General features: G+C 39.7%; 1 protein-coding gene across 3 annotated transcripts; it reads left to right on the forward strand.

The window, feature by feature from the left end:
• The first annotated feature begins 91 nt into the window (after positions 1-91).
• Positions 92-22,049, forward strand: C5H12orf4 (chromosome 5 C12orf4 homolog). 3 transcript variants are annotated; one of them, XM_032688633.1, is made up of 15 exons: positions 92-167; positions 681-792; positions 1,349-1,548; positions 1,824-1,969; positions 3,073-3,254; positions 4,434-4,533; positions 4,629-4,750; positions 6,996-7,102; positions 8,712-8,909; positions 11,293-11,421; positions 12,505-12,573; positions 13,607-13,809; positions 19,501-19,558; positions 20,802-20,869; positions 21,779-22,049. In XM_032688633.1, the coding sequence occupies exons 3-15, from the start codon at positions 1,371-1,373 to the stop codon at positions 21,869-21,871; spliced, it is 1,653 nt and encodes a 550-aa protein (XP_032544524.1). In that variant the 5' UTR covers positions 92-167; positions 681-792; positions 1,349-1,370; the 3' UTR covers positions 21,872-22,049. The 3 variants fall into 3 exon arrangements, with proteins under 3 accessions (XP_032544524.1, XP_032544523.1, XP_032544522.1); XM_032688632.1 differs by lacking the exon at positions 92-167 and having other exon boundaries at positions 437-792; XM_032688631.1 differs by lacking the exons at positions 92-167; positions 681-792 and having other exon boundaries at positions 1,327-1,548; positions 11,293-11,400.
• The last annotated feature ends 1,815 nt before the right edge of the window (positions 22,050-23,864 follow it).

Consider the following 23,864-nt stretch of genomic DNA (forward strand, 5'->3'; position numbering starts at 1 on the left):
TCCCTCCAGAGCCCTCTCTCCAGAGGCGCTTTCTCAGCACGTTCGCCACGGAAAAAAGAGCCGAATCTGCCTCTCCGGACGTGAAGCTGCGATGCCGGGGAGGCGGGAACACGCCGGGTCAGCGCCTCCCCCGGCGGCCGGGTTATCGCAGTGCCCGCCCGGAGCAGGTGAGCCCGCGGGGAGGGGGACACGGGTTATCCCGGCAGCCTTCCCGGGGCTGGGAGAACGGGGAGGGGATCCTGCGGGCCGTGTGCCTTCCCGCTGCCGGCTTTGCTCCTGCCTTTTTTTTTTTTTTTTTTTTCAGTAGCAGATTTGGGAGAGGGGGTTTGTCCCCGTCTGCCTCTCCGCCACCTCGTCACGCCCACCTCCTCTACCCCACTAAACCTCGGGGGACAGCAGAAAGACCTTGGTCAGGCTTGTGTTTGTCCCAGTGTTTTCCCTTTGAATCCAGCTCCTGGAAGGGCGGGGACACCGCCTGGCTTTAGCATGGGTTGCCCCGAGGTATTTGTTTGTGTATCTGACCTGTCTCATCTATTTCCAACACGTGGGTTTGTTCAGAGGAAGATCCAGCAAAAAAAAAACCAAACACAAACAACAAAACAACGCCAAAAACTGATCCCATGAATTCTACTTTTTTTTTTTTCTCTTTTTTTGTCTTCACCTTGGGCCGTGGTTTTTAGCACTGGGGAGATTTCATCCGAAGCAATGTGTCCAGCTTTGCGGGTAATGTCCAAAAAAGAGGGATGTGAATGAGCAGAGGAGCCCGAGAGGAGAGTAAAATTACCGACGCAGGTATGTTCTCCCATCCCGTATTTTCATTCTGTAGACAGCTCTCCTACATTTCTTTTGGATTTTGTTTTTTTTTAATACAGGTTACAAAATGACAAACTCTAAAACTTATTGCAAACATCCGCTCTACTCCCCCCCCAGCTGTGCCATCTGCACAAAGGAGGAAAGAAGACCTTTGTGCACTGAGAAGGATTTCAGATTTTGAGACATCCATGGCAGAAGTTAGAGTGTTTCAGTTAGTTTTCTGTTTATGAGGATTCCCATCTGTCTTGGTTATGCCTTTAAGTCAGGAGACTTATGCTGTAATTTCTGAGAGTAATGGCCCAAATTCATATAGTGATATAATTTAGAAATACAAATACAGTTTAGTAGCATTTGGTGTTTTGGAAACTGGGATTTATGCCCCAGTTCCAGCTGTATATGTTTGGAAGTCAAAACTGAGGGGAGAATCTATGAAAATGTGGGGGATTAAGTTTTTATGACAGAAGCTATAAATTATTAACAAAGCTATGTTTTTCTTATTTTACAAGAATGTAATTCTTGTTATTTTTATTTCTAGTGCAGGAAGCCACCTCAAGAAGATGAAGCCTAATAAAGGAAAGACTTACACTCGGGAAAGAGACTATGTGTACACATTCAGTGCTGGAAATGAACATTTTGTGCTCACTGTGCCTCTCAAATTCCCTGTGCAAGAGAATATCAGTCATTTACACGGACGTCTGATGGTTCTGCACAACCTACCATGCTTTGTAGAAAATGGTATGAATCCATTTCTTGAATCAGCGTCACATATCTTTGTCCACAATTGTCTTGCAACTTTCTTTAAGGGGAAAAAAAAAAAAGGGGTATTTTAGTAGAGCAGTGTTAAAAAATGTTTTTTAAACAGCGAAACATCAAAGACAATCACTGTCAGTGCAAACAAGTAAGGTGACCAAGGAAAAGGTTTTCAGAAAAACTATTTATGTTTCCTAGATGATTACTGGTACTTCTGTTGGTGTGTTTTGTTGGTGGACCATTCTCTTCTTGTTATATAGACCTGAAGCAATCTCTGAACAAGTTCATAAAAGAGGAAACTATAAAAGATTACGATAGAGAAGCTGAAGTGGCCCTGGAAGCAGTGAAATCAGGAAAAGTAGACATCAACCAACTGGCAGATACTTGGGCTAAAGCTTATAAAGAGGTAAGATTAAGGCTGGAAAGTTAATATTCAGGACTTGTTTTGTGAGAGTGTGCGAGTACAGACAGAATCACAGTTGTGAAGAGGCAAAATTACAGTGAAATTCACTTTTACTGATTAATTCATGCAGTTTTTTGTGTGAACATGAGCATGTGAACATGAGTCCTCATCCTACAAGTTCTGCATCAGGGTTTTCTTGAATGTAGTAGATTCAAAAGATACAAAATGAGGAAGTAAAGGGCTAGTTCATTTACCAGTTGATATTCAAACAAAAATAGGCATAAGGATTATAGTGCATTAGAATTAAAGCAAGAGTGGTGTTTTTAAATTAAAGTGATACTCCTAAATCTCCGTAGTAGCAATGAAGGCTATAAAGACAAAGTGCACAATGGAGTGCAACCTTTTAGCTCATTTTTTGGGTTCATGTGACTCTTCTACATTATTTAGGAATAATGAGGCTTTAGCTGGAATAAGGTTTCCAGTTTTGCCTGTGATCTTCAAAATAGTGGAATGGGAAAGAACTGGAGGGGTCCTAGTGAAGGCAAAAAAAAGAGTTGACAGAAACTGCAGTATTTGGGGAAAAGTTTGTAGGAATTGAGTTTGCTTCTCATGGAATATAGAAAAATGTTGGGAAAAATTTCATAAAGAGCTTGCAAAACTGGCACTTTTGGGCCAGTCTTTGTTCAATAAAAGTAGCTTTTCTTAAATCACTGTTGTTGATCAAATTCTTAGTGACATCAGAGGTTAGTCATCCTTGATAGTAAAGCATTTTTGTTTGCATAGCTGGTGTTTTGGGCCTTATCTAAAATTAATCAGTTGCAAATACTGTAGACATTGCTGTTCTTTCCAAGTTGGTGTCGTGTGAAAATTCTTAAGTCCTCCCTGTAGTGCAAACCTTAGTGATTCTACCTTCAGTTGCTTTGAACAAGAAAGAATATGGGAAAGGAGAGAATTTAAAGCTAAAGTAGAAGGTTTAAATTAGGAGAGATAACGTACGTATGGTAAAAGCTGTGTGTGTGCCCACTCGGTTTTGCCCCACCATTGTGAGGGATCCTTGTATGTCCTAAAAGGTACCACGTGCTTTAAAATCTCTTTAAAATTCTTAGACAACGTTAGAACATGCCAGACCTGAAGAAACCAGCTGGGATGAAGATTTTGCAGATGTTTATCATGATCTGATACATTCTCCAGCTTCTGAAATGCTGTTAAACCTGGAGCACAATTATTTTGTCAGCATCTCGGAATTAATAAGTGAAAGGGATGTGGAACTGAAAAAACTACGGGAAAGGTATTCCTTTTTGTATTTTTTATGTTTTCTTCTCTCTTATTGCATGTCACTGGATGTATAAACTTTTAGGACAATACGTCAACTTGTATTTGTTTTGTGTAAACACTAAGTACGAGAGCATGTAGGGACAGGAGAAGGGGGAATGGCTTCAAACTGACAGACAGGAGGTTTAGATTGGATATTAGGAAGAAATTCTTACCTGTGAGTTTGGTGAGGCCCTGGCACAGGTTGCTCAGAGAAGCTGTGGCTGCCCCATCCCTGGAAGTGTTCAAGGCCAGGTTGGATGGGGCTCTGAGCAACCTGGGATAGTGGAACGTGTCCCTGCCCATGACAAGGGGATTGGAAAGAGATATCTTTAAGGTCTCTTCCAACCCACCCCATTCCGTGATTCCATGATTCATTAGGGACAGCTGTCTTATATTACCTTGATGGTCTTAGATTTTATTATTTTCAATGACCGAGGAGAATATAAGTTTTGATTTCTGTTGTTCTAACATGAAAAGATTAGCAAAAGACTTGAGGCAGCTATAAATCAGAAACTGTTGAATTTGAATCCCAAGTTCTGGAATAAGTTTGGATAGCTGCAGGTGACTTTTTTGTCCACAAGAGGGAACACATACAGTGTTTTTCTTTTCCTCCCAGAACACTGAGTAGGTGTGTTTGAGCATCCTGAGTGGCAATACTCCTCTTGAACTGTGAGTGTTCAAGCTCACATTATACAATGCACATCTGTTCATATGGTTTCTCTGAGACTGAATTGTACATATTTCTAATTTGGGGACAAATGTTGCCAGTAACGGGTTTGTAAACTTTTTCGCTGCTTATTGGCTCTTCTCAAATGTTTTAGCAGTAATGTTTTAGAGCAATAATGTTTTAGAGCTCAGGTGTGATGCAGCTGTGTATTGACTCTGATGGAATTTATCAGATCTATTTGTCATAACCAGAAAACTCCCTATTCTGGTGGCGGCTGAGAGTGTCCCAAATGAGTGTAGGTTGTTGTTTTGTTGACACAGGAGCTGACTTGGAATCCCTGATCCTTAACTCTAATTTGTTTTGTGGATATTCACTGCTAAATCTGGGAGTGATATAACTATTCACTCTACCACTACTACTACTTTTATCACAACAAGGGTGTTCTTCTGCCAGGTTTTTGAAGTCTGCGTTTCTCATCTCTTTCAGACAAGGAGCAGAAATGGATAAGGTGATGCAGGAGCTTGGGAAATCACTGACTGACCAGGATGTGAATTCCTTAGCAGCTCAACATTTTGAATCCCAGCAGGTAAACTGAGGTCCAGTGAACTAAAACACATCATACACGTAAATGTCTTAAAAAGAAAACCCAAACCCCTCAAACTATCGCTGTTGTCTTGTCAGGATTTGGAGAACAAGTGGACTAATGAATTAAAACAGACTACTGCTATCCAGAAGCAGGAATATCAGGAATGGGTGATAAAGCTTCATCAGGACCTAAAGAATCCCAACAACAGCTCAATCAGGTATTTAATTCCTCTGTGATCCTTACTTCCACCTGTAATAGTTCAAAGGACTTGCATTTATGTAATCTTTTAAACAGAATAATATAATCCTATTAGGGTCATTATAATATCTATATACACATTTAAATAGGGTAATCAAAGCAAATCAAAGGCAAATAAACCACCATAATTAAATGTCTGTATTATTAGGAGTTTCTTCATTATGTAATGCTATAACCTTTCAGTATCAGAAAGTGTTCTACTGCACTGATATACAACTTTAGCTGAATGGAGTTTCCTCCTATTTTGCCTTTATTTCCTGTGTCTGTCTTTAACACTATTTCACAAGGCTTTTTGTTATCAGTTAAGGATGTTCTGCAGAATAATGGTGACTTGATACCATAATAATAGTTATAATGGTAACAATATCACATTTTGGAATTAATAAGCCACTTGATGTGTACATCACTGGGCAGCTAAAAAAATGGCATTTTTTAGTGTGAACGTTTATGGAGAGAGTGGATTGAAAAGCTTTCTGTTTGAGAAAATAGCAGGGAAATTAGAATTTGTAAGTGGTGGGGTGATCCTTAGTCTTTATCACTAGTAACCACCACCTTTACTACTAACAGGAAAACAGAAGGAGTAAAACCTGATGCTTTCTTATCCCTCATGTTGGTAGAAGAGTCAGTCTGATGGTGGACACAGTAAGGAATTTATGGGAAACACCACCTTTGAACAAAGTGGCTACCAGGGATAAGAGGAGACAGGATGGATTGTAATGCATGAAACACTTTACTTTCCCATAAGTGTTTCCTTTTGGGATAAGGAAACTGAGTGTATAGAGCATGAGGGAAGAGAGAGAGGAGGGGAAAGATGTTGGAAGATCGTGCTGTATGTTTAGCTTTCTCACTACTTTCCTCAGGATATTTTTTTTTTGTCTGTGAATTTGTGTTTTGGAAGTTCTTGTGCAGTTCTGAGGTTAGTCCCAGAATGTCCTAGGACTTCACAGCTCACAAGCAGTTTGACCACATTCTAATCCAGTGATTCTAATCCCTGCAGACTGTGCAGGCTCTAAGACCAATCCTCAAATATTTTTCCACAGAATTTTCATGTTGGCTCTGTTGATTTATTTCCACGAGGCTCTAAAGATAATGAAATTGCAAAGGCTGTTCATACTTGACAGTGTGAACCTCTTTCCAGGTTCTGGCCTTCTTATTTTACTGCTGTAAAATAAGACCAGAGTGAAGTTGCTTGGAGCTGAAAGCTAGAACTGGAATGCTGGAATTCCAGAGAGACAGTGAGGATGTCTCAGCTTCATAACTCTTGGGTGTTTATTGTAGATGTGATGGTGTTTTAATCATTGCGCTCTCATACAATGGCAGAAAGGGGAGTCTCTCTGCTTGTGTTCAGTCTTAAAAACTATAGGTCCTTAATGCATTTGAAAATAATGCAAAGGAAGTCTGTAACAGGTCAACTAGAAGGTTAAAGAGAGAGAGAGATGTGTGTGTGTGTTACACACCTATAGACATAAAAGAGAGAGAGATGCACATATTTATGCATTATGATATTGCTTGTATGTGTGTATATGTATTTTTCAGTGGTATATTTCAGTCCTATCTCATCACTAGGCATTTGCAATGTTTATAAAACACCTTTGTAAGTTTATAAAACACCTTTGGAGATGAGGCACTTTGAAAACAGAGAGAAACATTTCATTGATGCGGACTCACATTGGAGAGATGTTCATGTTATTTCACGCAGCATCAACAGCACTTATTGCATCACTAACAGACAGCTGAATTAGGGAAAAAATTGAAACTGATATCTGAAAAATTTCCTTGTGGGTTGAACACTGTGGAACATTTGATAAGGCTTTTTTTAACCTCCAGTTTTGTGTGGGGAGAAAAAAGAAATGTTTTATCCGATAACTTCATAAATAAGTTTTTTGCTATTATAAATAGGCTGAGAAGATTTTTTTTTTCCTTTTATTCCTGCATTCTTATTTTGTTATAAAACTTATTTTTATTTCTCAGTCTTGGAATGCTTTACAAATAAGCCAAATCATGTAAATCTAACAGTGGAGTCTACTCTCCCTGCTGCCAGCAAGGTAAAGATAAAGCCCCAGATTAGTGTAGTTCATGGAGGTTTAGTGTCCTGGTTTCTACAGACCAGCTGAGAAAACTTTAGATAGCTTTCACAGAGTTGTTGGTCTTGAACAAAAAATTAAGGATAAACTTCCCATTATGTATGTTTCTCATTATTTTAGTGATGAAATTAAGGTTCAGCCCAGTCAACTGAGAGAATCTGTGGAAGGAAATGGAAGAATTTATGAAGAACAAAGGCTGTTAGAAGAAAGCTTTACTATTCACTTAGGTAAGTGGAGTAAACTGACCCCAAAACCAAACATAAGAGGTGCTTATAAATAATGGATCTAAACCATGTATCGTTTGCAGTATTTAACTGTCAATGTATATAATGTAGAATTTATTTTGTATTTGTTCTTTACTTGTGTAAGAGAAGAATAGGATGGTATAAACTGTATCAAGCATTATCTAGCTATCTGAAATGTACTTCATGGAAGACATCTCTAGAAGTAAGGTTTTATCCACTTTAGCAAAGTGACTCATGTAGAAAAGCACAGTAACATCAAAACCCATAGTGTTTAAAAATGATATTTTAACTTTTCTTGGTAAGAAAACTGGTTTTTGGTAAGAAAACGTGGTTATCAAACTCAGTTCTCGTGCTCAGTTAACAGAAGAATAGATACTTAAAATTTGCATTTTTTTGTTTGTGCAGTAAAGACTTCTTGTGCTGTTTTGACCTTGTTATGTGGCTTAAAAAATCACCAGCAAAGGCATCAGCCAAAGCAGTTTTAATATAAATTTGCAAAGGAGCAAAAAGGTTCAAAGGCAAGGTTCACTCTATTGCTTACTATATAGATAAAGCACACAAAGGAAAATTGGATTGCAATCAATCTAAAATGATTTAGGCAGAGATAGGCAGTGACAATCCTCCAAGTGTCTCAAACCTCAGAGGTTGCCAGCTCTGAGAAGCTTCTCTATAAGAGGGAGATGCCAGTGCATCCTGCTGGGGTCCAGGAGAGCTCAAAGACATCCCTTAGGACCACTATCCATAGCGGTCATGAGATGATTGGCTTTAGTCATCTGTAAAATTTTCATCCTCAGGTCGGTAATTACTGGAGTTTCCAAACCAACTGGGAATTGTTTCCGAAACTCCAGCAGCAATGGTACCGTTCCCCTCAGGCCATGGTTCAGGTAGAGAGTGTTTCAAGGCTGTCAGGGGATGACTGATGATCCCTGCTCTTGTCCTTCACCTCCGTGCAGCTCCCACTTTAGCAAGACTTCCTAGGATGGTCAAGGGATGCTTCCCTCACCTTAACACTCATTACACAAACACCAAGGCCCACCGGGAATTCCTGAGGCTGTAGAGTGGTTCTAAGGAAGGGGGGAGAGGATACACCACCACACACTAGTATTGAATCCATAGCCTTACAGTATTCCTCAGGAAGAATTTCTTCATGGAAAGGGTCGTCAAGCACTGGAATGGGCTGCCCAGGGAGGTGGGAAGTCCCCAGTTTGGAGATGTTAAAGGAAAGACTGGATGTGGCACTCTGGCCTAGTTGACAAGGTGGTGATTGGTCAAAGGACTTGATGATCTCGAAGGTCTTTTCCAACCTGAATGATTCTGTAATAGGGAACAAGACTCATTTCAGGAGTGAACAAGCCTTGCTTTGTGACAGCATGTGAAAATACTTTACTTTGAAAATACCCTTTGCAAACTGCTGATACGTCTGTGAAACTGAATATAGGGTTAAGAACTTTTTTTGAGTGGTGTTGGTTATAACTCCCTCACAGATCTTTTTCAGCAAAACTTAGGGGAGCACTTTGATCTCTTGCATTTTAATCACAATCCTGAGTTTTGTCTTGTACTGTGTGTATTGAGCTGTGTGTGTTCTGGGCAGGAGCTCAGTTGAAGACCATGCACAACTTGAGGTTGCTGAGAGCTGATATGTTGGATTTCTGCAAACACAAGCGCAACCATCGAAGTGGAGTGAAGCTTCACAGGCTTCAAACTGCGATGTCTCTCTATTCAACTTCTCTTTGTGGCATGGTTTTGCTGGTGGACAACAGGATCAGTTCATACAGTGGGATCAAAAGAGGTGAGATTTCCCAGGGGGTGTATCATTTAAATTCTTGCTGTCTTCTCCCACAAAAAAATAGTCCTTGTAATATTAAAATTTAGTGGAGACCCTAATGTAAAATTTAACTTTAGTGGAGATAGTGTTTTGGATATGGCCTTGCAAAAGGGTAACAAATGCAAAAAGAGACACTGATAAGGGTGGAGGACAGTGTTGTGCTGTTACCCCTCTCATCTCTTGCCTAGGTTTTGTGTTTGAGTGAGGAACATGCTGGAGAGGACATTTCGATGTTGATTTTGCTGCCTTAGGCTGACTTTTTATAGGGGCTTCTCACTCTCTAATATCAGATTAGCACGCTGAATCCTGTTTGCAAAAATGAAAAGGGAGTATGCTGAAGTGATGAGTAAATGTATAAAAATGCCATGTGCTTTTGATAGCACGAATTCCATTAAAAATGAACAACAGGAATATTACTTCCAGGTCTATTCCTGGAAAGCTTGATTAGTAGCATTGGTTGAAGTGCATGTCTTTTGAGGAACTGGACACTATGGTGAAGGTGTTTTCTATCAAGGTTTACCAACTGAATGTGTGTTTGTTCCTGTTCTGATTTGATCCCCAGGACTTTCTGTGAATCACATTGCTGACCTTCCCACCTTGGTCTGGAAGTTCAATTCCAAAATATTCGCACTTGGAATGTCTTTTTTATGACTAGAACCACTATTACTTGTCATTATTCCAGCATGCCATAAAAAAATGTACTTTGGAGGTTGATATTCCCTGGAAACAGTGTGGAATCAGGCTTGTAGGAAGACAGAAAGGGAAGTGTACCAGTAAAAATTGCAGTTGCATTTGTGCTGTTTATGATTCCCAAGCTGTTTAATTATAACAGTATTATTTCATACTTCCTTGCAGTTACTTTTTCAACTACTTAAATATTTAAATGAATAACAAAAGCAGAAGATCTGTTTTTATGCTAAATTTTAGGTGATAAGACAGACATTTAGGTAATAACTTTAAAAACAAAATTGCCTTTCCCAGCCACCAAGGAGATCCTGCAACCATGGTAAAGGAGGAAAATATGGACCATATCACAACCTGTAAAATACAATCCTCAATAAGTTTGGATTTCTTTGACTTCTGAAGGGACTCTCTCAAACCTCTGAGAATGGTTTCTTTGTATACTTTATGCCTTATCTACCTCAAGTGTTTTATTAGAGCTTTTTAAGGCTACTGTGGCTCATACTTGTAGTGCACCCAGACAAATTATGAATTAAAGTTAATTTAAGTACAATTTATTTGCTTTCAGCTGATGTCTTCTAGCCTTATTTTACTTTGATGCACACAGAAAACACACTCTTTTGGAGTATCAGCTTTTTTCTCCCTTGGTTTTAGACACCAGAATTTAATAAAGCCTTTTGAAAATAGTTTTTAAGATGGAGGTGTCATGCAAAAAGATAAGATACATTAAGATTTTTCTGTCTACTCTGCCTGTTCTTGTCACTACCTGTTCATAGGAATATATGGTGCTCTCCAGACAGACAGAGCACATTAAGAAATTAAAGGAGGATTAGAGCAGGTACTCCAAAATGGGAAGTAAGTAGGAATTGCTTAGTTTTTATGATGGAGATTTCATGTAAAAAGAGGAAACTCTTTGCTGAAGACTTGTTTTGGCTCCTATTGACTTCCTTGGCAAGACAGCTGGACATTAGCATAAGGAGTTTAGAGTACCAGTCACATTGTGATCCTAATTATCAGTATATTTCCCAATCTGCTGTAATACCTTCTTTATCAGGAAAAGGAACTCACAGCTCTATTTAGCTGATGACACTTTTCTTTAACTTTCAAGATCTCTGTTTTGAGAACTGAAAGGAAAGAACTGTAATTCCAGTTTTCCAGATACACTGTTTAAGAATTCCGTTAATAGCTCTCATTTTTCAAAACAAACTGGAATGTTATTGTTGCTGTAGGAAGTATCTATTATATATGTTTTAACGAAGTATCACAGATTGAAAGACTGTTAGTAACAAGGCATCATTTTTAAAGCACAATTACATTTAATGCTCATATTATTGCTGTTATTTTGGGGGTTTTTGTGGTTTGTTTTTTTTTTTTTTTGCTCTGGCTGGTTTTGTTTAAAGAGCAGCAACACTCAAAGTTGGTTTGGTTTGGTTTGATCCTTTGGTTTGGGGTTTTTTTTTCCCGAGCATTTAATTTATTTCAAAAAATATTTTGTTCCTCTCCGAATTTTTTTTCAGAAATTGGAAGGGGGTGCAGCAGGGCTTTGTCTGCTTTTGAGGGGGTTGACTTTGTAGCTTTGTAGCCTTGCTTGAACAGTAGAGTAGAATTATGTAATGGTACTGAGCACAGCCTGATGACGCGGATCATAATCTTATTTTTTTCCTAGATTTTGCAACTGTTTGCCAAGAATGCACGGATTTCCACTTTCCTGGAATTCAAGAACAGCTTGAAATTGTCCAGAAAGTTGTACTTAAGGCCCGAGCACAGCGCAGCAGTAAGTCGAAAAGGCACCATGGTTAGTGACAACCAAAATTACTTTCCTTGAAATAGAACAGTGGGCAGCTGGATGTTTGTGGGCAGGGGCAAGTTGATTCCACTCTTCTGCAGTTACTTCATCTATAAAATTGGGATGTTTGGGTTTAGCAATAAACCCTGAGACTTCTACATGAAATTCTCTTTTCATAAAAGTCTCTCTTTGCTGCCATAACAGATATAATTTTACTAAAACTCAACATACAAGTCCTTAGGTTCTGATCACACTTTAACAGCATGGGAAGTGTATCAGGCCATCCTGCTTTCCTCTGCAGTTTAAACTACCTGTAGCAACACAGACTTTATCTGTGGTTCCATTTTATTTCTATTTAAATTTAAATCTTTAAAAATAGCAGGAGAGGAGTTATGACTTTTTCCCCTTCCTTTAAAGTGAATGCTAAAAATTGAATAATAAATTGACTGAATGTGTGTACCTTTAATGCTGACCAGATCTTTGTGAATGATTTCCTTTGCAGTTGTATTTACAAATGGCTATGAAATGTTCTGACCACGTGGTGTTTGTACATCCCCAAACTTTGTTTTTCTTGCAAAGAGCTACCTGTGTGATTTAAATATGTCAGGAACGTGAAAAAATTCATAGGAGTACATAGAAAACCAGGTTTTCTTGGGAATATTGCATTATTCTTGGAAATATTGCTGTAGTCTTGAGGGAAATAGTGAAAGCTGCTTTTATGTAAATACCGCTGATTTTTGTAAATCTATTAGGAATAAATTTGTTAAATTTGTTACATCATTTAAAGTGTAATAGGTGCTATGTAGTTGTGGGGGCAATTTGGAAAGTTCGGTACCACGTATGAGAAATTGTGTTTTGTTTTTTCCAAATGAGGAGATATCATAGAATATGATAAGAAAGTCAATAATTAGAGGTAGGATTCAGTTCGCTGTGTCTTGAAGGCAACAAAAACACTTCTGTCCATCCTCCTTCTTTTGGTGGACTTTGTGGTAAAAAGTCAAGCCAAATATCATCTTAGTACATCAAACTTTCGTGCTAAAATGTGATTAATAGAGGACCTATTTAATGTTTCTGCTGTGTGTTTATGTACAGAAAACAAAATGAGTGGAAATGAAGATAAATTAAAGAATATTGAACGAAACCAGTCCAATATTTTGCCGGGTGAGTTGTGTTGCAGTGACCCCCCCCCCTTCTTGAAGCAAGTTGTGTTCTGTACATGCACATTTTTAGCTCTAAAGTCAGAACATAAATTATAAACTAAACCCAAGTTGACCTCAATCAGAGGAGAAGGATGTTCTTGTGGCTAAGGCAGAGAACTGGGTGTCAGGACATCTGGTTTCTATTCCCAGCTTTGCCATTGCATCATATGACTTGGGGCAAATCACTTCTCTTTGCCTAAAATTTCTTTTCAGAATTCGAGGGTGGAAAAAAAAAAGATCTCTGAGCGTCTTGGGGAAAAGATGAAACTGAAATGCCAGCAGCTAATTTTATTTTTTAAAATAACTGGGTGTACATCACTATTGCGATGCAGAAAAGCGCTTTAGGATATGTTTTTTTAACTTGGGAATGGAGAAATCCATTCACCTCAGAGAAAGTATCTATATCCTGATGTTTAGTAATGAAAGCTGCTGTGGAGTTTGAAGATGAACACATGGTTGTTTGCAAACAACTCTGCAACTCATCTTCTCATTCTTATGAATTGTTTTGAATTCTAATGATCACTGATACCTTTGTCTTCCAGTACCATATCTCAGTTGTTACGTAACCCACTATCTGTTTCCACATCCTTTATTTGAACCCATCCATTTTTGGTATTTCCTCCTCCCACATCTGTCTGCAATTCAGTGCTTGCATTGTGTATTTTGAGTATTACACCTCCTCTGTGTTTGTTTTGCTGCTTCCTACTATATATAGATCATATCCGCCTGTGCTGGCACTGTTGTGTTATTACACCACATGTCCATGATGCCAGTGGAACCCATCAAAGCAGGAAAATGAGTGTAGGATGAATGTAAAACAGTGATATTCCAAGAGATCACTCGGTTCCTAACCTTTATTTTTCATCTCCTTGTTCCCATCTCTGCTGTATATTTCTATTTGACTTTTATCTTGAATGACCCTGTCCTTACATTGCCTAACAAGGGGATTTCATGCAGATCACCACCATGAGATCTTGGTTTATGTTATTCTGCAGGAGAATTCTACATCACACGCCATTCCAATCTGTCTGAAATCCATGTTGCTTTTCACCTGTGCGTGGATGACAACGTGAGGTCTGTTAATGTGACTGCTCGGGATCCTGCAATCATGGGGCTCAGAAACATCCTCAAAGTCTGCTGCACACACGACATCACCACCATCAGCATTCCTCTCCTGCTGGTGCATGAAATGTCAGAAGTAAGTCAGTGGAAAGGTTTGGTTTGGTTTTATATCCTTGGGTGCAACCGAAGTGATTTTTGCAAAGGGTGTGTTTTGCGCTGGTTTAAGCCAAATGGGGATGGTCTATCTCAGTCACATACCACTGTCCTGGCACTTGGATCTGTGTGGTGACCCAGGTAAAGGAACTGAACCAATTAAAACCATTTCAACCAGCTATATCACTTGGAGTTGTTATTCCCTACCCTCATTTTGGACACTTCACTTCCTGGATCCAGCTCGTTGCACAGCTGTACGAGTATTAATGAAAGGTGGAGTCTTGTGGCAACAGCTCTTGCTTAGGAACTGTACCTTCAGACTTGCTGATGAAGCAGTGATACCAGATCCCCAGTTTTCACTATCATTAGCTATAAAACCTGAAAACTAAGTTTTAGGAGCTGCAGATCTAGCAAAGCTCAGCTTAGAGTTCTGTATTCCTAAATACCACTCTCTAGCACCTCAGCCCTACACAACAGCAACCAAATTTCACCTTTACTTTTAACTCTCTCCTTCTTCGCTCTCTAATCAATATCATCCTTAAATTTTGTCCCTTTTTCCTGTAAGTCCTCCCAGATACCAGCTGGGCAAGAGGCAGCATATTGCCGAGGCTCTTTGTGTTCTTACCTACTAGGCTGAGTTCTGTCTTATTTTCTTTAGTGGGATTCTGATGTAGAGCTTCTCTCTCAGTCAGTAACTTTTCACAGTGCACAGTAATTTAAAACTGTTGGCAACCTCTTTTCTCTGTCACACCTGGCTCAGAAGACACCAGCAGAGAAGAAAAGGGGGTGGGAAGGCAGGGAGAGAAGTGATGGGCAGGCAGCACAGCCATATCCTTAAGAGGTGGAAAGTCTATAAACCTAAAGAAATGAGAAAAAAAAGATAATTTTGCCATCCATGCCAGGGTATCAATGGTAATTATAGTCGGTTGTAGGGTTTTTTTTAAGTAATCCTTTGATTTTTCACTTGTAATTTCAATATTGCCTTTACCTCTTGGGAAGTGCCTGAGTCACAGCAAGGTAAAGGCTCATGAGAGTATTCCCTTAAGCAGTGACTGGTTTTGTAACAGAATTTGACTGGAGCACAGTGTAGAAGTGGCCCCCCTTTTGTAGGATCAGGGTCAATTATGAAAAAGCAAGCAATGCAAAAGGTAAAAATGTTGGAAAATGAAGCTTCTAAAGGATATATTACCGTGCAGAAAAGCAGACTTTTAGGAACAGATGGAATTAGTTCTGAAATTTGTATCAAGTCCTTTGTTTTGGGCACAAATGCAAGTAATCAACATGCAGGGAAGGAGTGTGGGTCACTCATGGGACCCAGTTGCTGTATTTCACAAATTCATTGACCTTTTTCTTAGCCAAGTTGCCATCTGATTATATTCTTCTTCTCTTCTTTTGTTTCATTTAAACTTTGTTAGTTTTAGCTTTCATTTGCATATCTGTATTTTAATATACAAATAAAGCAGAAGACCAAGTGTTCATCATGTCTTGAGAAGGTGTGAAACTGAAGAATAATCTTCTTGTCTAGTGCAGGATTCTTTAAAGGTCCTGATAAAACAATTTATGTTCTATATGAAGTTGTAAGTCTTTGCAGAAAAAGGAGAAAGTGTCGTGTATGATAAGCGTATGTTTAGGCAAAACAGCCTTGTGTGACTTGCATTGGCAGCATTGCTTATTACAGTGCTTTGCAGCTGGCTGACCTCATTTGAAACATGCAAATATGTGACTTCTTGGTGAAGGAAAAGTGAATAATGACAGATTTCTGAAAGCTCAACCTGAACTCTGTGCCTTTAGCAGCCCCAGTTCTGAATCTGCGTTTACCACCTACATAAAAACATTTTTGTAAAGTGGTTAACCAGGAGCCCAGCTGCAGAGATGTTTCACCCTGACAGGCATTCATTAGGAGTGTTCTCTATGCTTTCTTTTATGGTTGGAAGGTTGTAACCTCAGAGAAGTGATCACAGAATCACACAATGGCCTGGGTTGGAAGGGACCTTAAAGATCATCCAGTTCCAGCTTCCTGCTGTGGACGGAGACTCCTTCCTCTAGACAAGGTTGCTCAGGGCCCCATCCATCCTGGCCTTGAACACTTCCAGAGATGGACACTGTTTCTCTCTGATCACTGTTATTATGGCTGGGCTTAACGGACGAAGATTTGGAAAAGGCTCTATCCACATTTATTACAAGCATACTGGTGGCTAAAAAGGCCAATACGAGATAGACACGTCCGATTGCAAAAGGCACAGCAGAAAGACTCCTTAGGTGGTAAATTCTGCAAGAGACGGTTCTTTCTGCGTTGTCTTTTCTCCTCGAGAGTGATCCTGCGTGCGTTCTCAAAGGCATCAGCAGTGTTATAGATGGTGTGTCTCCAGGCCTCCTAATTGGAGGCCAGAGTAGACCAGTGATGAAGATCAATGTGGCCAAGGCTGAGATGTTGTTTCAGGGAGTCCTTGTATCTCCTCTTCGGGACTCCTCTCTTGCAGCAGCCAGTGGCAAGTTCACCATAAAGCAGGATCTTAGGGAGGCGGTGGTCCTTCATCCTGGAGACGTGCCCTGCCCATCGCAGCTGTGTTCTCAGACGCATGGCCTCAATACTTGTGACTGCTGCTTGTTCTAGGACAGATGTATTGGTCACATAATCTGACCAGTGGATGTTTAGGATTGTACAGAGGCAGCATTGATGGAAGCGTTCTAGGAGACGCAGGTGGTGGCGGTAGATGACCCATGATTCGGAACCATATAAGAGAGTAGACAGCACAATGACTCTGTAAACACTGATCTTGGTACTTTTCTTGAAGTGTTTATTTCACCAAACTCTTTTATGAAGTTTTCCAAAAACACTATATGCCTTAGCTAACCTGTTGTCTATCTCTCTGTCAATCTTACCATCCGAGGAGATGAGGCTGCCTAGGTAATTAAACTGCTGGACTGATTTGAGCTCTGATTGGCCAATGGTGATGTGGGGATGATGGAAGACTTCCTGAGGTGCAGGTTGATAGAGAACTTCTGTCTTCTTCAAGCTGACTTCCAGTCCAAAGAGCTCAGCAGCATCTGCAAAGCAGGATGTTAAACGCTGCAGAGCTGCTTCTGTGTGAGTGACAAGGTCGGCGTCATCAGCGTAAAGCAGCTCCTGGAGGAGATGGTTTAAGGTCTTGGTGTGGGCCTTCAGTCGCCTTAGGTTGAAAAGGCTTCCATCAGTATGATATCGAATGTAGATACCGTCCTGACTCTCGAGGACTGCCGTGGCCCTTTGGAGCATCGTGCTGAAAAAGATTGTGAATAGGGTTGGTGCAAGAACACAGCCTTGTTTCACACCATTAGTTATTAGAAAGGGTTCAGAAAGTGCATTGCCATATCTGACTTGGCCGTGCTGATCCTCATGGATGAGATGATCATTTTAAGGAACTTGGAGGGACAACCTAAACATTCCAAAATCTGCCATAGACCTTTTCTGCTCACATTATCAAAAGCCTTGATGAGATCAACAAAGGTTACATAAAGACCTTTGTTCTGTTCCCTACACTTCTCCTCCCGGGACGCGTGTGCTCGGTGCGGCCCGGCCCCAGGCCCGGCTGTGTTCTTGAACCAACCCTATTCACAATCTTTTGGTTTGAAATCTTTGTCCCACAAGATGTTTATGGACTTTAGTGTTTTCGTTACCTGATTATGATGTGGTTCTGCAAAAGCATAAGCCCTTAGTTTTTTTAAAAGCAGCAGCCCCATGTAGTGAGCCCGTCACAAATTAAATCAAAAGAAAATATTTTGTAGCATTTCTTTCTAATCAATGAAGCTGGTCTCCCTCCCTCCCTTTTTTTTTTTTCTACATGAGGAGAAGAAATCTTAATTTGACAAAATCATTGCATCCTAGAAGGGAGTGAGGTGTGGTCTCTGCTAGTGAACAACACCCAGAATTCCAGGTGGTTTTTTTACTTACTTGAATGCTATTGACCAAAACTCACTATAGGAGATGGGGTGTTTGCTTTTTTACTTCCTGCATTCTGCACTGTATTTTGAATTGGTACTTAAATGATCATCGTTTTCACAACTGTTACTTAGTCTGCACATAGAGAAAAATCCTGATAATATGGCAAATTCATGAGAACTTACATTGTTAAAGATGGATTAGAAATGAATCACTGCAACATCATTTTCAGTTCCTGTGGCTTTCGTGGAGTGACATTCTGGATTCAACCTGTTATTTCCTTGAGTGCCCACAAAATTTAACATCTGTGTTCCTCTAAAACAGTCCAAGGAATAGTGTCATATCCTGCTGTTTCAATCAACCCTTTTAAGGCTTAGTTCCCATCAGTAATTGCACAAGGTAGTCCCAAGAGAGAACTTTTCTTCTTAGTCACTTGTTTTTTTACCCAAGCCAAAACAGAGATCAAAACCAACAATAAACACCTAAATTATTGTGACAGAAAGCACATGTGGGCAGATAAGTTATAATAAAGATCACGTGTTTCTTCTAGAAAGCATGGAAATTAAAAAACCCCAAACCAATACTTGTTCAGCATTGCTCTGATTAATGTGTTGAATACCCTAAAAGCAGCATCTATTGATGCAGTGATTTACATAATGAAAGTTTTCTGAAAAGACATTTCTAACTTACGCTGTTTTTAACGTATTGTGTATTTTGGGGAGGGCAAGGGATACTCCCACCTCAGTAGGAATTTTGGCCACGCATTCAGTTTATTGCTTCAGTGTTATCATTCTTAGATAACCTTTCCTCTCAAATAACTTTCTTTAATCCTGAAATTAAGCTCTTTGATAATGTCAGATTGCAGTGTTTGACATTGCAAAATAAAGGCTGGCTGGTTTGGGGTTTTTTTGTGAATAGAAAATGATGTAAAGCTTACATTTGAAAAGGTACCTGGGAAGATAAATTGGTTTCCATGTCTCTGTTCCTGTATTCAGACTAGGAAGTGCTCATCTTCATCTTGAGAGTACATCTGAACAAATAGAGACCGTTTTCTTTCTGAGAAGTGTTTACAGTGAGTTATTCTGTCTCTGACTAGGAATATTCAACCAAAGAATGTTTAATGTACGAGATTATTTAAACTGTTAACTTAAATTATTTAGTCCAATACTTGTAGCCATATCTTAAACACATGTGGTTTGCATGCCACGTTTTGCTATTGAACTTTAGGTAAGGATTTGCTCTCTGTTGTATCTGAAACTCCTTCATCAGATGAAGATGAATTTTGTTTGTTTTTACTGTTAACATAAATGCAGTTTTAGAGGAGAAGGGCTGCTTCTAGTTCCAGTATTAGACAGAAGGTTTTGCTGAAGGCTGTGGGTGTGCCAAGTAACCTCCACCAAAATCATCAAGAACAGATAGAAGTCATTATACTGTTAAGATGTGGTCAAGAGCCTGGTTTTGACTAGCTGAAGCATGAACCTGACATTTGTCAGTTGGATATTGGACATTTTCCTGCATTTTCCTGTATAAAAGCGTTCTGACATTGGGGTCTCCTGCCAATAAGCAATGGCAGTGCTTTTATGATCTCCTGTAAGGTATATACCACCTGCCCAGAACACTCTGGGAAACTCAGTCTGTAATGCTGCAGGAAAAATGAGGGTCTGCAACAAAAACATATTACTTTTAATGATTTCCCTGTCACTCTTGTTGGTTAGATCCATTGTGCACTGAGGCTTTTCTTTTATTCATTTTTAGGAAATGACCATTCCATGGTGCTTGAAGAGGGCAGAGCTCGTGTTCAAGTGTGTCAAAGGTATGTCAGTGAATGCTTTGGTTGGGTTTTGGTTTGTGTTGCATTTGGTGACATCCACTCTCAGCTCAGGCTGTGTATTTTACAAAAAAAATTAAAAAGGTGTTTTTCAAAATTTATCATTTGTTAAACACACTTATATTTTTTCCTTTGAAACTATTAACTGTCACACCAGGAAATACTCTCAGACACTTAGAGTACTGAGATAAAAAATGTTTCAGAAGGATCTTTACAACTTAAACATAGAGAAGAAAAAGTGCTTATTGCTGCTTTGAGAAGTTTCTGAAGGAGGGCAAGAGCTGCTGTTAGAGGTGAAGGGGGGATTCTGCCCCTCTGCTCTGGGGAGACCTCCCTGCAGTGCTGCCTCCAGCTCTGGGGGCACAGCACAGCAAGGACATGGAGCTGTCGGAGCAAGGCCAGAGGAGGGACACCAAGATGATCAGAGGGATGGAGCAGCTCTGCTGTGAGGAAAGGCTGAGAGAGTTGGGATTGTTCAGCCTGGAGAAGAGAAGCCTTTGGGGTGACCTAATGGTGGCCTTCCAGGACCTGAAGGGAGCCCACAAGGAAGATGGAGAGAGACTATTTCCAAGGGCCTGGAGTGACAGGAGAAGGGGGAATGGCTTCAAACTGACAGAGAGGAGGTTTACGAAGGAATTCTTCCCTGGGAGGGTGGGGAGGCCCTGGTACAGGTTGCCCAGAGCAGCTGTGGCTGCCCCATTCCTGGAAATGTTGAAGGCCAGGTTGGATGGGGCTCTGAGCAACGTGGGCTAGTGGAACGTGTCCCTGCCCATGGCAGGGGGTTGGAACTGGTTGATCTTTCAGGTGCCTTCCAACCCAAACTATTCTATGATTCTATGATTCTGTAATTTCCAGTGCCCTTTGTATTTTGATTGCCTCAAACAATGGAATTCCCTGCATTTTTCCGAGACTAATTTATATACTAATTCATCTCTTTGATGGAAAGTCCTCGTGACTCAGCATGGTTTTCTGTCTTTCCAAGTGTTGTTATTACTTTCTGTATTTTTGTGTGCTGCACTTAAATACTTGAACCAGTCATTCAATTTAAAATGTTAGTAGTGTTCTTTCTACCACCTACTTGAGGAACCTCTTCCTATAGTGACCTTTAGTAATTCCTGATGGATATGTCATCCATCCCTACTTTTATATGAAAACTCCCTCACTGATTGATGCTGGTGTGATTAATGGTAAATATTACATGGATATATAAGAAATGCTGTTATTTTAGGTTTCATGATGGAAATGGCCTCGTGGGATGGAGGAATTTCTCGGACTGTACAATTCCTGGTACCACAGGTAGGTTAAACCAAATTCACATCCAACCTAGGAGACTGTTGGAAAAAGAAGTTACATGTCAGCAGATCTAGTTTTGATGTGTTTGCTATTCCCTGCTCTTTTGGGGTGAGCTTAAATTAATCAGTGTGGTTTTGGTTCCTTGCCTGTAAAACAGGATTAAGGTTTATATTTTTGAATATCCAGTAGTATCTTCTGAGGATGCTAAAATTTCAAACTGGGAAGTTCAGCTTTCCAAATGTGCATCATTTTTGAAAAAGAGACTTTTTTTCCTGTTACCCTGAGGAGATAGGCTAACCTTGCATTACAGAATTTAGGTGTTTATTAGTCATAACATCTAGCAACTTGGAAAGCTGCAATGCAGTCACTTCAGTCATGCTTCCACAAAAACCTGAATTACTCCGGGTATTTGAAGTTACTTGTAATTAAGGTTCTGAAATGATTTAATTTGGAGTTGTAGCTGATCTTCAGAAACAGGAAGTTTTCCAAAGATAAAAGGCAGTGCTGGACATAAAATCAGAGTTATGTCAGGAAAGAAATAACATGTATTTCTTGACAAAGTAGGAAGCTGCTGAGCAAGGAGGAAGCCAAGAATAAATACTGAAGTTTAATCTAATGCTGGAATTCAGAGAGCAGGAGTCCTGTAGATAACAAGCAGCACTATCCGGCTTTTGCTAGGTAGAAATAATTATTGGAACAAGAAATCTACTGGAAATGGATATGTCACATAAATACAGTGTTTTTAGGTCAGTCTTTTAATTTAATTAAGTAGGATTATAACACACAGTTTGAAAATTATCTGTGTGGTCTCCTGAAAAGCAGCAATTCTCTGAAATGTCAAGAAACAAGGTTGAGAGAGACTTAATTCTTCCAAAAACCAAAGCTTACTGGTGTGTTTTTTTTTTTCCCCAGACAATTTCCGAGGAAATGTTTTACCAACTGAGCAACATGCTCCCCCAGATCTTCAGAGTATCCTCTACACTGACTCTGACCTCGAAGCACTGAATTTTGAGGAGCAGAAAGCTGTATCCTGTTGGACAGAGGATGAGATTAAAGAGATTCTGGACTAGAATGTCTCTTTCCTGAGGGATGATGACCCTGAAATGGTATTTGTTGCATTTTCAGGAATCGTGTCATCATAATAAAAGATAAATGCTGTCTGTACCTGGATGTGAGCAGCTGATTTTTGCCTCTTGCTTTGTTTCAGCACAGTATTGATGTTGAAGTCCTAAACTTTATCTGAAAGACATTCAATGTAACTTATTGTATGTAATCTACAGAAATTTATAGGCGATCCTCCTCATACGTGAGTAGGCATAAGAGTAGGAACAAGGTTCTTCTAGTTGTTGACTTTTACAAACATTTTCTGAATTTTCTCAGTGATTTAGAAAAACAATGTCAGGTGTCTCCTTGGAATAACTTTGGTGTAATTTGTAACAGTGACCACAAAATAACATGTATTACTGCCCCATTTTTACAGAATGAAAGACATTAATCAAACATTTAACCTGGTACATTTTGTAAATCATGGGAGTGTTTAAAAAATCAAATTATTATAGACCTGTGACAATAATTAGAATTTTTAATTATTATTTCTTCCTTTTTTTTTTTTACTGTGTTTGCTTTTTGCTTCATTTTCAGACTTCATATTGACAAGTGTGTCATATGAACAACTTAGTAGGAACACTAAAGTGTTCTGGACTGTTGTACAGGTATAATTTACTGCTTATTAGTTATTAACATTTTATGAATAATCAGAAATTCTGGGGAGACAGCTCAAGATGCAGCTATGGAATTTCTTGGGACGAACTTGAATCCAGTCAAAAAACCCCAACCAAACCAGCCTTGCATCCCAGTGATGGCAGGTAAGGACAATATTGGGAACTGTTTTTCCTCCTTCTTGGACATCCTGGAACTCAGCTGTGGACCCAGGAGACTGGAAGGAGCCCTTCTATGCAGAGACTGGCCACAGGGAAAGTCCTGTCTGGAACTGGGATTCCTGGGATTGCCAGGACTGTTGGGCTCACGGCAAAGCAGATGGGGAGGGGAAGGTCCCAGGTGACTCCTCAGATCCACAGTTCTGCTGTGTAGGAAGTGTGGGGATCCTGGCAGAGCTGGAGTCAGAAATCTCTGCCTATGCATTGCTGAAATTCTGCACTTGAAAACTGGAAAACCTGAAAGCTAATTAAAACCCAAATTCTTTTCTATCTCCATTGTGATTTTCTTTGAAAGTGATTTAGTTTGACAAATGCAAAGATGGCAAAGCTCCCTTGTGGGGAAACTGCATAATTTAAAATTCTCACAGAGAATCCAAGGAATAATCACGAGTTCATGATGTGTATAAAGTCACTGTGTAATAACAGACTCTCAGCTTAGTATTTTTGAGTCCTGCATGCTGTAAGAAGCCATTTAAGTGACCCAGCAAACATCTCTTGCTGAACTGTTAAATACTTTCTTTTCCTCTGCCAGCAACTTCTAAAGAGGAATCATGCAAGTAATGCAATCTAATTTGGTGTTCTAGAAAAGAAGGATGTAAATTCATCTAGAAGGAGCTGGATTAATCCTATTAGAGCTCACTTTACATTGCTGGCCTTCAGCTGAAATCAAACTCTGGTCCCAGAAAAGCAAGTGCTCTAACACTATTCTGTTTAGGAAAGGTGTGGTGGCAGAAGTATCCCTTTTTATAAGCTCTAAGACTTATCTGTGTTGTGATAAAGGTCTGTGTTACAGATTTTTAGTTTTATTTTTCCCTTCAGTCATCACATCCACCAACAAGGAGCCTGTGGAACACTGGCAGTCCTTGAGCAAATGTCTTACTTATACTTCTAGACTATTTGTTAATAAAAATTATGCCCGTTCCTTTGCCAAAGCAGGAAGAAACCATTTAATTTAGTTGCACTTTGGTGAAACTGCTGCTAATTTCTAAGAAAATAGTTAAGCTTTTTGCCTTTTATTTTTTGAATGTGTGTTTTCAGTCCTCAGGAGGTTGCACAGAAAC

Source organism: Chiroxiphia lanceolata, chromosome 5 (genome assembly GCF_009829145.1).
Source record: "Chiroxiphia lanceolata isolate bChiLan1 chromosome 5, bChiLan1.pri, whole genome shotgun sequence".
NCBI lineage: Eukaryota > Metazoa > Chordata > Aves > Passeriformes > Pipridae > Chiroxiphia > Chiroxiphia lanceolata.

Bases quoted from the DNA above. Each gene is read 5' to 3' on its own strand.
- C5H12orf4 (XM_032688633.1), top strand. From the start codon at position 1,371: ATGAAGCCTAATAAAGGAAAGACTTACACTCGGGAAAGAGACTATGTG. The intron at 1,549-1,823 runs GTATGAATCCAT...CTTGTTATATAG, and splicing joins ACCATGCTTTGTAGAAAATG to ACCTGAAGCAATCTCTGAAC. The intron at 19,559-20,801 runs GTATGTCAGTGA...CTGTTATTTTAG, and splicing joins CGTGTTCAAGTGTGTCAAAG to GTTTCATGATGGAAATGGCC.